This window comes from Macrobrachium rosenbergii, chromosome 51 (genome assembly GCF_040412425.1).
Source record: "Macrobrachium rosenbergii isolate ZJJX-2024 chromosome 51, ASM4041242v1, whole genome shotgun sequence".
Taxonomy (NCBI): Eukaryota; Metazoa; Arthropoda; class Malacostraca; order Decapoda; family Palaemonidae; genus Macrobrachium; species Macrobrachium rosenbergii.
This window is the reverse complement of record NC_089791.1, coordinates 18367425-18380515: the sequence shown is the minus strand read 5'-3', so window position 1 is coordinate 18380515 and position 13091 is coordinate 18367425. Positions and strand designations below refer to the sequence as shown.

The following is a 13091-nucleotide window of genomic DNA, read 5'->3' as shown; positions in this document are numbered from 1 at the left end:
GCATTATTTAGTGGCTTCCGAAGGCTGTCCGCGCAAATGGTCCCAGGCACTTAGGAGATATTAAAGGTATCGAAGAGAATGCTATGGAGCGGGCAGACCCAGAATTACATATTTCAGTGATGTTACCATCAGAAAAGAACCAAAGTCGTAATCAGTCAAGGGTGGAGAAAGAACATAAAAATTTGTCAGTCTTTCCCAGGAAGTTAGATGTCAAAACTGTGACCAAGAATTATCAAAGTTCCAAGCGATAGACAAGTTAAAATAACTTACTATGTATCTTTTAAAACGCTCACGGCCGAAGAAGGATATAAAGACGTGCCGCAGAACTATGGAAAAGTGCCTTTAGACAAGGGCCGTGCGGTCATAAAAAAAAAGCTCAGTTTAAATAAACCAAACCATTCTTGCTATGTTATTTGGAGGGAACGATGTGAACATTATCACTATAAATTTCAAAATTGCTCCAGAAGTACAGTAGGTCTTCTGCAATAAAGTACATGTATTTTGTGTCATTCAAGCTTTCTTAGGGGTGTTAAGTTTTTTTTAAAAAGCACGGTTGCCTAACTAGATAATGATTTGGAGAATCAGATACAAATCAGCTTTCCATATTCATATTTGGATGCCCTCTTGTATCCGCCAGTTATGGTTAACAGTTTTCTTGAATAGCTTTGCCTTAAAGGTCGTAATTGGTTTTTAGTAAACATGTCTTTATTATGTTTTAAGTTTTCCCTTACGCATCCTACTGTGTTTTTGTGATTTTTGGATTGTCTTGGTAATTATCAATCATTTCTCTATTGTCTTATTCTCCCGATGTTAATTTTTTCGATATTTTCGTTTATCCATCTCCCCATTGTTTTTCCTCTGTAAACCCTTGTTGCGTGAGCTTTATTGCATATACATCAATATATTCTTCTCATGCTTCCACATTTGACTTTTCCATAAGTTACTTTCAAATCTCAATGCAGTAGCAATACTGGGATTATCTTTCAGCTTTTCAATACCACATCATCTCGGCAATAAAGATAATACGAGGGATACATGTGACTTCGTCATATTTATGACACAGGTACCAAGAAGACATTTTTAATGTCGATAGATGGCAGCACTGCGGAAAAAATTTTTTTGTAACTTCGCAACATCACTGTTTACTGTTTTTTTTTTCCAAGGGTCCTACTCCACTAATGGCGTTCTGTGAGATCCGCAAACTCAACCCATCATAGACATAATAATGCAGACACATTCTGGGATTTTTTCTTTTAATATACATAGACCATTAGTCAGTAACACTATTATAGTGCTTACAGTATCGGCTTGACAATAGCCGCTTTCTCAGATGTAGGGAACTTTCATTCTGAAATGGACATTAATAACTTTCGCTATAATACCAGTAAAGCATAAACATTTTCCCACCCTACTGAGTTCAGACATTAGCATCGTATCAGGTGCACAGCTTATATCATTTGCTTTTGGAAAATCCTAATAACATCATCGTTATTTACACTAGTAAATCGCGTTAGTCTATTATTTGTTGGTAATGTATTTATCGGATTCAGCGTTTCAGCAAAGTAATAATTATGTTTTCAATTTTCTCCCTAAAAATTCGAGAAAATTGTCAGCTAGTTCTTGATCACTGAAACCTTCGGGGAACCTTTGTTCCGTTACATTTCTAGTTAAGCTGCCCTGAAGTCTATATAATTTATTCATATCCTTAAAGTCCTAATTCTCGGATTTTCTGATGGTTATATTAAGTTTTTCTCTTCCTTACTAGATAATTGTAGCGGTGTCTGAATGTACTATATTCTTCCCATGCTAAATTATTAACACATCTATGAGAATAACGCTTATTATAAAAAATAAGAATATATTAGATATTTTGTATGTCCACAATAATATATCAATGGCAGATAAGTCTCACATTCTACCACTGATATATTATTGTGAACCTTATACAGAATTACTCCTGTTCTCGATATTGAGAGTTCTACACACGCATATTAGATATTCTTATCCTCGTACACCGTGTAATATGAAGAGATCATTTCTTTTCTTATCATGAATGCAAAACGTTTTATTAAAACGATTTTTTGACCGAGATAAGCAGCTGTGGTCCAGTGTTTTCACTTCATAAATATAGATGGCGCTCACAACCCCATTTGGCACTTGCCAAGACTACACTTTAATATATGTGGTTCTCAGTTCTAGATCTTCGGCTGCAGATAGATTTCACGGTGAAGGAAGTCTAGTCGCCGTCAAATTCATTCTCCTCCTGACGAAATGGCCTCATCAGCTGTAAAAGTTGCAGGGGGTATGTAATTTATAGGCGTATATATAGATATTCCCATAATTAACACACCTGGAGATTGGATAATGGTGTATCGTAAAAGGTGGGAAAGGATTTTACCAGTCGGAGGGAAAGCCGACCATCAACCGTAATTATGCAATCTTTCGTACCCCCATCAGCTGATTGCGTAGCCAGGTCAAGTTTTTAATAAATTTGTAGGTCTTTATAATATAGCATATTTCTAAATTGGAATGAAACCATCCCCCAGGTAGACCAAAATTTAAGATCTAGTTTTGGCTAACTAAACCGTTTGCTTCAGTGCCTTTTTTTTTTTTGCCACGCATAGGCTAGCCAGTTTATTAAGCATGTACTTATTATACGTAATTATCTTAGCTTATGTTTTTTCCTGCGATCAATTTTTGTTTTTCGCCAGTTAAGGTGAGTCTAAACCTATGTAGGCTAAGGAGGATTTATAGTGGCCAAATTACCGACATTACTATAGGCTATTCCCTAGCCGCCATTGTTTTGTTTTAATCCATAAGCTTTATGTTGCTAGTTTAAGTCACTGGATATTGGACCTTTCAGCATTTTAGTCAGTAGACCTCGACAAAGAGCATTTTGATTGGACTAAGGTAGAAAACAAAATTTTATAAGAGCAGACAATTTATCCCTGCCAGTAAATGCTATGGTAATTGTAGGTCGAACCAGTATTGTAGTAGGAAATATAAACTGATTTTCTCGTAGTCAGGTTTTGGGTGATGCTGCAGAATAGGCCTAGTTGTGCCCACGTCATATGCTATGCGCATCATCTTAAGCAGAGGGCAGAACCTGCCATTGAGGTCAGGGTGGTGCAGCACCTTGGGATAGGTTAGATCAGGTTAGAATGCATCCCTGTTGAAATATGTCTTTGACCTACATTTAATTAGGTCATGACCCACAAAATGAACATTCGCAACTCTTGCTTTAACTATACTGTATAGCCTACTTAAATTTGGATGTGATTCTTGAAATCTGTGGTTGCCATTTCCATTGGGAATGCTTCATTAACTCATTAACCTTCTTTCCCAAACACTTACAACAATAGGACACATTTTGGGAATCTGAGGTATAGGGTTGCCTAAATGGGACATGAAGCATTTTGCAGTAAATGTTAATTGAATACCAAGTCTAACCCTAAGTTAAATCTGATAATTGGTGGATGACTCCAGTGGGAACCTAGGTTTAACCTACAGGTGGGGAATGGCAAAAAAAATATACATATATATATATATATATATATGGATATTGGTAATTCTAAGCCGGCTGTCCGCGGTGAGCTAGACTATGGCAATTGATGTTTTCCTATGTTATTTTACTTGCTTTACAAGAATTTAAAGTAATATTTTGTCGGCTGGCTGTAACTAAACTGTAATTGACCTTTGAAGACTACACGACTTGAATTACCTAACGCAGGGTAGGTCTAAGCCGGCATTCCTCAGCATGCCCCCCCACCTCCATAGCTAAAACGGCAAAATTGTAACCAGTAAACATCCCTAAAAATACCAACCTAACGTACCCTAGAGGTGTTTACTGGTTACTATTTTGCTGTATTAGCTATGGAGGGGGGGGTGGGGCTTGCCGCGGAATGCCGGCTTAGACCTACCCTGTGTTAGGTAATTCAAGTCGTGTAGTCTTCAAAGGTCAATTACAGTTTAGTTACAGCTGGCTGACAAAATATTACTTTAAATTCTTGTAAAGCAAGTAAAATAACATAGAAAAACGCCAATTGCCACAGTCTAGCTCATCGCGGACAGCCGGCTTAGAATTACCTGGATATTTAATTGCGGCAGCAGAAGAATAATGATATGCAAAAAAAAAAGTATTGTACTGGTACATACATTTATCACCTATGTATTAGAGGGATCCATCTTAAACTAACCTAACTTAGGGTGTTGTGTCCTAATCTACCATAACAGGATATCCAAGTCTCCTTCCTTCCCGATTTGCTCTTGTAATGCGTTTCTGATGAGAATCTCTTCCTATAAATATTTCTCTGATTCTGAGAATCTCTTGTACACCACACTTTTTCTACTAAAAATGACCTCTTTTATGGTTTTGTTTTATGTGCTTCCCTTCCTGTTACCATAAACTTTGTAGTACTTATCTCTAAAGACATTTTAGGATGATTTTGGAAAAATGGGGTTCTTCAGAATTTAAAAGATATTGCTATTTGATTACCAGAAAATCGAAAGATGTGTTTTGTTAACCAGTTACTAGGCTGAACTGGTAAAAAAAAAAAAAAATTGTTAACCAGTTACTAGGCCGAACTGGTAAAAAAAAAAAAAATTGAAAACTGAGAATAACACTGAAACTAGGAGTTGATGCGAGAGCAAGCTAAAAGATCAAAAAGGCATACAGTATCAATCTTGTGTAAAACTACCACTTCGATGAGAGCTCATGGGATGACATTGAGACATTGTTAAAGATGGGAGAATTCTGCCAGTCCATGAACCCAGCAGCAGAGATTTTTCGTTGTGAAGGGGCTTAAGAAAAATACTAAAGCATTGTACATAGGCAGTATTGTAAAATTTAGGGGTATTTTTATGATCACTGACAAAAATTGAAATGGGTAAAAAGAAATTAAATGTAGTAACTCCTGTTCTGTCTAGAGATCTGGAATTTCCATCTTTCTATCAATTTTTTTTTATCCGAGGGACATCCACGGTGCTCATTTATTCAAGATATTCTGCATTTGCCAGCTTTTTTTTTTTTTTTTTTTTTTTTTAGACTAGCGTCATGCAAAGTATTCCTATTTACCATTACCCTAGTGGAAAAAAGTAGCTACCCTGGGAGCTTCATTTTGTTTGTCATTCTGGGAATTGGTTAATACTAATATTTATCTATTTTTCTGGTTTTTTAAGCATTAGTTTGTTTTGACTTATCCATGCTGCTGTATAAAGCTCCTTTGTTGCAGTTTATTTGAAGGTTTAATTTTCTGAATGGGATCCAGTTTTTCGTTTAGATGTTCTTGACCTGTACAGAAATGGATTTTTTTTTTTTTTTTTGCTCATTGATGGTAGAAATGTAACTAAAGGAGAGAATGAAGTAGCCATGTATTGCAGCTACCTCTAGGTCACCCTTGGGTTATATGTGCAACCATGGTCTTCCTTCCTAGGATGCAGCTTCATAGTATTGCGGAATATGTAGTCAAAGACTAAGGGACTTTCCCTCCCACAAAATAAAAGAAAAAAAAAATATTAAATCTTTCCTGGCAGACGTGGTGGCGCTCATCTTTAGCTGTTCAAGCTTATCATGGGGTTGAAGAAAGTCATTAGACCTAAATGAGAATTGGATAGCCATGTCAACTAGTAACGTCCTCGATCTTGCATATTCATGATTGCCTAATACTTTTGTTTGATGGTTTGATAATCATCATTTGATGAGGTAACTAAAGTAGTGCCATTTAGATGAATCATACTTTAGTGTTTCAACCAAATTTTGAGTTTTTAGTTAGTTCCCTTTTTTTTTCAAGCTAAGACATCTTCAAAAGCTTGGTAGTTTATTACAAAGTACTGGAAGTACTGTATTTTGTGTTAATGCAACACTTAATAGCAACATGTTGGCAAAGAGCACTATACTGTATTGTTTCAGAATGGTCATCATCTTTACTACAGATTTTTTATAGTTTCTGAAGTTTTCTGTGCTAAATGGTTATTTGAATGATATTGTAATTCCTTCCAGATACAGTAATGCTTTTTTGTGGTGGTATTCTAAGTACAGTAATGTAATGCGTGACCAGCAGCATTAACTTGAAGGCTGGCTTGCACTTGAAGTTGCAACATAAGAGAATTGTCATTAAGGTCCTCATACTTTGACAAACTTTATAAGTTTTGACAGCTAGCAAAACCACTTCCTTTGAATATTTTTCATTATTTGAGCCATGTCTTGAATTCTTTTGAAATTGGGCATTTTTCAATGCAGCATAGGTTCAGGGAGTAAAGATTCCCCACAGTATGGTGACATTATAGAAGTTTTCATCAAAGCTCCTTGTGCTTTCTTCATTTCTTTCGGTTCACTAATATAATTACACCCTGTAAACTCTCTTCTGGTTCATCTTCCTGCCTGAAGTCTTTACTCATTAAGACTATAAGACTGACATACAGAATACAGCTTTGATTGAATTTCATATCCACAGGAGGCAAAAGCAATGCCTTTACCTATTTAGTTGCATTGTAGCACCAGCTCTGGAACACTTTATATATGCTTCACATAAGCCATACATCTTAATGTTACTCTCAGAGAGAGAGAGAGAGAGAGTGTTTATTGCTCCATTGTAATTAGAGGTCCGAGAACAAGGTAATCCTCATCCCTGGGGTGAGAGAGAGGTCTAGATCCTTATGATATCCTCATTTTTCCATTAGATGGTAGAGAGACCTTGTGTGGGGACTTTTTAGAATTTTTGCAAGGCTCTCCTTTTAGAAATACAGTACAGCATTTTCATGCTTCAGTATCAAATAACAAGTAGAGATTCCATTACCTCTCAACTTAACCCCCCCCCCTTCCCCACTATTCCACTGTTTTGTACTTATGGGATAATGTGGAGTTATTGGCAGAGCCAGCAGCACAAATTGAAAGGAGAGTAAAGGGAATGAAGGCAAGGCAGTATTGATGGACAGTGAAACCTTGAGTTTTTAATGTTCTGTGTTACTAATGATGTTTGCTTAATATTTCGTATCAGAACCCTCCCAAAAAGGGTAGAAATTTTCACTGTCTTGGAGCTTAATCCCTTTATTACCATTGATTCTTATGAGGAATCTATGATCTATTTCCATGATTGCTGCTTACTTGTCATCTTTAGGAACATATCCCCTTTGTAAATGAAGAATTACCAGTATATACACTTGAAGATACTTTGCTGTGCATATTAGATTTTTTTTTATTCATTGTAAATGGACTGTGACTTAGGTATACAGTATATTAAAAAATAAAGTCTTAAGATGATCCAAACTTCCTGTAAATTTAGTATTGTAAAGAAGTATTGCAGTGCTATCATTAAATGTTAGGCTAAATTACTAATAGTTATGTATTTTCAAGGTTTTCTCACTTAAAGTCAAGTAATCTTTATTTTTCTTATTACAGGTCCTCTTATGAACTCCTTAAAGCGACTGGTTTTCCGACTCTCCGGCTTCAACCAGTTAGGTCAGTAAATAATGTGTGTTATTTAAGGGTCTTGTATGTAGTTTTTAGATTTCTGTAAAAGAAAACTATTGTGCCAGCTTTGTCGGTCTGTCTGCACTTTTTCTGTCTGCCCTCAGATCATGAAAACTACTGGGGCTAGAGGGCTGCAATGTCCTCAGATCTTGAAAACTGCTGAGACTAGAGGGCTGCAAATTGGCATGTTGATCATCCACCCTCCAATCATCAAACATACCAAATTGCAGCCCTCCAGCTGCCTCAGTAGTTTTTATTTTATTCAAGGTTAAAGTTAGCCATAATCATGCGTCTGGCAACGATATAGGACAGGCCACTGCGGTTAAAGTTTCATGGGCCCAGGATCATATAGCATTATACCAAGGCCACCAAAAGATAGATCTATTTTTCGTGGCCCTGATTATACACTCTACAGAAAATTCGATTGTTTTTTTACTTGTTAGTATGGTATTTGGTTTCCATGTTCTTTGATGTTTTTCAACATGTGATATTGTACCCATTGTAAAATATTACAGACACTAGGGAAAGGAAGAGCCTTAAGTGAATGTTGGTGAGAGATTCAACACAGTGATTCATATCACAAATGCTAGGAATCCAAAAATCTAAACCCATAGTTAAGGAAACAGTTGCTTAAGCACAACTGAAAATGAACTACTGTATTTCAGTTGAATTGACTGAATTATCAGTTCAGTGAATTCATCTGTATATTCAAGTAAGCAGGGTTTGATAAGTTGTATAACAGTTACTGTAAACCAATTCCTCCCTTACTCATGGAATGCAAATGTTAATTTGGTATACAGTACAATATCTCAATGGTACGAACGCTCAGAAGCCAAAATTACAGGTGCATACTAACCTGTATCGGAACTTTGATAGAATAGTGTTCTGGGTGAGGAGGAAGGTCCACAATACAGTATTCAGTGATGTGCCAAAATTCTTGGTAGACCTGTACCTCATCAAGTATCCTTATCCCCTTGTAAACATGACCTTAATGAGGAGCAGTTTAATGATCCCTTTTCTTGAGGCCAATCTTTGTGGTCTTACTGTACTAAGGTGTACCACTCTTGATGTCAGGTGATAAAAAGTGGACACAAGGCAACTTCAGCCCCACATACAAATGTGACAGTACTGTAATTGCTGATGAATTATTGTTGCTTTTAGCCTTGACCCATAAGTTTCAGTAATATTCTGAGGTATAACAAGGAATCTACCCATCAAGAACTCATTACATGGTCTTCATGCAGCAAGCTTCTGTGTATTCCATGCATTAATTGTTACTGTTGCCACGTGGCAACCAGTTCTCACACAGTTGCTGCCTATTCTACAACCTGAATTAAAGGTAAACTAAGGTTTTCCCTTGCCTCCCTCTGTTGTTTTATACAGTGCATTTGAATATGCACTGTTAGTAACATGCACTTGAATAGGACATGCAGTATAGTTACACCTACCCATCACGCAAGTGTAACTTGATATTATTTAGTCAGTGTTTGTGTCAGAGAATTTTTCATGACGGAAGTTTGTAAGTGTATCAGTGTTTTTCAAACACTTCAGATTTCCTATGGGAATTATTACTTTACACATACTTTATAGTAGCTTCCTTTTTCTTAAGCATGATGTTTTTTTTTTTACATATTATACATGTGCTGTACTAATTTTTAGAATTGCATTTTAAAAAATTGTCATGCCATATAGTATCTTGTGTAATCTCATTTAGGTTCAGGAACAACTAATTTCAAGAACTGAGATGCTTGCACATGAATTCTGAATATTTTCTTCAGCCTAAATGGTTATGAAGATTAAAGATAGTTTTAATTATTTCTTATGCTTATTTGTCAACTTCTGTTGCTTACAGGTTTGTACCATGATGACTGTTTATATGAAAATGATGATGTGAAGGAAGCACTCCGACGTTTACCCCAGGGTTTGAAAGATGATAGAAATTACAGAATGAACAGGGCCCTTCACCTCTCAGCTACAAAGTCTATTCTTCCCAAGGATCAGTGGATTTCATTTGATGAGGTCAGTTTCAAGTTAATAAGTATCAGATGATATTTGAGTCAAATAGGTCACCTTTGCGTAATAAAAAGTGACTAGTTATGAGAAAAATTGCTGTTTATTTGGCAGTGTTTCTAAAATAGAGTAGATGGAAATTGTCATCAATGTTTTGATAGACAAGTAAGACACCCATCTTTCAATTCCATCTTCCAGTCGAAGATTGGCTAAATGTAATTAAATCAGTGATATGGGAAAAATGGCAATGTGACTGGAATGACACCCCTATAACAAACAAATTAAGAACTACTAAAGACACTCAGAGAAAGGCCATCATCATCATGAATAATAGGAAAACAATAAGCACCCTTAACAAGATCAAGAATAGGACATAGTCATGTAACACAGTTACCACACAATCCCCCACCAGTTTGTGATATGTGTCAAATGCAAGTATCTATATAGCATATTTTAATGGAATGCCAAAATTATCAATGTCCATGAAACTTAAACAGTATTTTAAAAGCCACACACTGAAAAAATTTTTAGCTGAAAATGGAAAATTTTGTCTAGAAGCAATTTTAACATTTTTACAACATAGCAACCTCTAAAATCAAATCTAATTTATTACAAATAAATTTTACATATTACTAACTAATCCTTAGGGCCAGCTCTAGAAGTTCTTCTACTCAGTGGTTTGGTGAAGCTACTTTAAAAAATTGATAGGTGTATCAAAAGTCACTCATGTATAGTGTGTTCTGTACATGAATAAGTTGCAGATTTCAGGTATTACACTGGTTTGTTCATGGGCCCAGTTGGATAGTTAAAATACTGGATGCCAGTATATTAACATTTCTGTTGCTCTTTGTATTACAGTAAGGTACCAGCTATTTTACAGAACTTAAATATTTGGATTCATACTAGCTGTGTCTGGTTTGAGATTGAAATAAATATCAGTAGTCTTGGGACTGTAACAAATTGTTTGAGTAACTAATGGAAGTATGAGGATAGGCAGCCATCAGTATAAAAAATCAAAAACTAAAGAGAAGAGTTTCAGATATGTTTGATTTAATGCGTAGTTTTGTCAATTGGTTTACAACTACAGTGGACCCCCGGATTCAATGGGGATGCGTTACCCCCCCCCCTGCAGATACTTAAAACCCCTCTTAAAAATGCTTAGAACTGCCTATTTTGATAGTTCAAACACAAAAATCCCTATAAAAATGCTTTATACCTGAGTATTTTAATAGTTTTATTACAAAAAGTGCATTTAGTCATGAAAATGATACAAAAATACAGTGATTAGTGAATATTTTACAGTGAAAAATACGATGAATAGGCGAATTTTCCGCGAATAATGTGTATGTACAGTATGTTCCATAGAGAAACCTGCAAATCACTGAGTCCGTGAATTGAGAGCCAGCGAATCTGGGGCGTCCACTGTAATAGTATGTGTTGAAACAAATCAGACCAAATTACAGAAATTTGATGATAGCATTTTATCTGTAGGTACATACATATTAATATCAGTAGTTTTTTATCATTTTTAAATCCCCTTGTAGATATTTAAGAAAAAAATCAGTGCTTTTGAGTTTCAAGGCCACTACAGCATATTTTTAAATTACTTAAATTCCAGTAAGCTTGCTACCACCATAGACAAAGAGTTTTGTTTTCATTGATTCAATTACCCATGAAACAATAAGGATGACACTAGTGGAGCTATTGGATAATGCTTTGACAGTACAGTGGTGGGTTTTTCTTTTAGTTCAAGTTTTTTGAGTGGCTTTGAAATGAAGTACGGTAGTTTTGTTTCCCCATGAACAATAGCTTTTCCTTCTTAAGATATAGATGAATAAATAACTGTAGATATATGAAGAAATATACTCTATGCAGATTAAGAATGTCAGTGCAACAGTTTAGTGATCCAGGATATCAAGGTTATCAGAATAAGTACAGAGTGCCATACAAGTAAATTTTTTAATAAATATTTTTGTCCAGCACTTTTGACTTGGTTATACAAATCACTGTTGAAGTGTTTTAAGTAACAGTATATTCTTTTAGGGCTGCAAGTGAAATTGATGCCTTGTATGCTATGAAGCCATGTAGAATTGGTTTTTAATTTTTTCAAACCACCACAAAAATTGTCAAGGTGTCATAAATTTTTGTGTTTTAACCCTTACAGACTGGCCTATATATACAATAACAAAACCCCATGAATGGGCATTTTTAAAAAGTAAAAAACACATTGTCAAGAGGAAGATATGCAAATGTTCATGTTATAAAAAAATTCTCAAAAATTTTCTGTACCTGCCACAAGAAGTTAAAAGTGAATATTTCCCATCCTGCGCAGGGCCTCTTTTTCAAGACACTTGTAAAAATACACTAATTTTAGCAAGTTATATACGTGTTGTCTAATATTTTTTGTAATTTAATTTGCAAAATTACAGTTACAGCTCACGTAATATCACAAAAGAACTAAAACCAGCAACAATGCCCAAGTATATTTATGGACAAGATGTACTGGGATGCGGAGATGTAGTACCTTTTAGCAAGGTATTCATGTTCTTTCTAATATCTGTATTTACTTTATTTTGAAAAATAACAACTGCAGCTCATATAATAATGCAAAAATGAGAACTAAATCAACAGTCCCTGAGTATATTTGTGGACAAATATATACAGGATGTGCTGGGACAGGGAGATGTTGTACTTTCCCCCATGAAGGTGTGCATGCTACCATATAGTGTAGTCATTTATGGTCTGTTCAAGTGATCTGAATGTTTACCAGAAAATTTGTTCAAATTTCATGGATGCGAATAATGATATTCATATGATACGCCCCAGTAGTCTTCTTATTCCATTATTGCGCATCAAAGGATGCATGTCCCTACGAAAGGGTAAACCAGACTATCAAGCAAAATACCGGTGTATTACAGTGTATACTACATTGACTGTCATATGAGATGGAAGGAATAGAGAACTGCTCTGTGTGTGCAATGAAAATATTTTTTCCAGCTTTTATGTGAGATGAAAATGTTCTTTCAAAATACCAAATACCAGTCCACTTGATCATTTTAAATTCTTTCAGATATCTATTAGCTCTGAATGGCTGAACGTGCCCTAGTGCTTGGCTTGACAGCCTGTATTTCCTAAAATCAAATCAGCAGATGATTTATGATAATTTCTAGAAAATTATAGTCCCTATAATCTTGCATATTTTTCTTTAGTGTTAATCAAATGTCTGATGATCAGCACTGTTTAGGATTTCATGAAATTGTTTTAGAATTCCATTAAACATGACTGGTAGAACAGAGCACTAACTTACTTTTTGCATTTTTGTCTTTAGGATCGTGAGAAAGGGAGATACCTTCAGGCCTACTTGCAAGAAGTTGTCAGAGAGAGACATGAACGTGAAGAATGGAACAAGAAGTAATTTTGGCTTGCTGAGAACATTGCAATTGTTTTAATAGACAAGATGCTGTGGTAATATCAGCTGTCTGGTTCTTGTTTCCAATGCTCTGTAATTTATTGTACATTTTACAAACTGAACCTTAAATATTCTATGTGTGTAGAATTTAATTTCTGGTATTTGTATAAAACAAATATAAGTGTATTAACTTAATTCTGTTTT

General features: G+C 35.4%; 1 protein-coding gene across 1 annotated transcript; it reads left to right on the top strand.

Moving 5' to 3' along the window:
* The first annotated feature begins 1998 nt into the window (after positions 1-1998).
* LOC136833159 (cytochrome b-c1 complex subunit 7-like) lies at positions 1999-13082 on the top strand. Its single transcript, XM_067094863.1, has 4 exons — positions 1999-2302; positions 7397-7456; positions 9321-9487; positions 12807-13082. The coding sequence occupies exons 1-4, from the start codon at positions 2272-2274 to the stop codon at positions 12891-12893; spliced, it is 345 nt and encodes a 114-aa protein (XP_066950964.1). The 5' UTR covers positions 1999-2271; the 3' UTR covers positions 12894-13082.
* Positions 13083-13091: the final 9 nt, after the last annotated feature.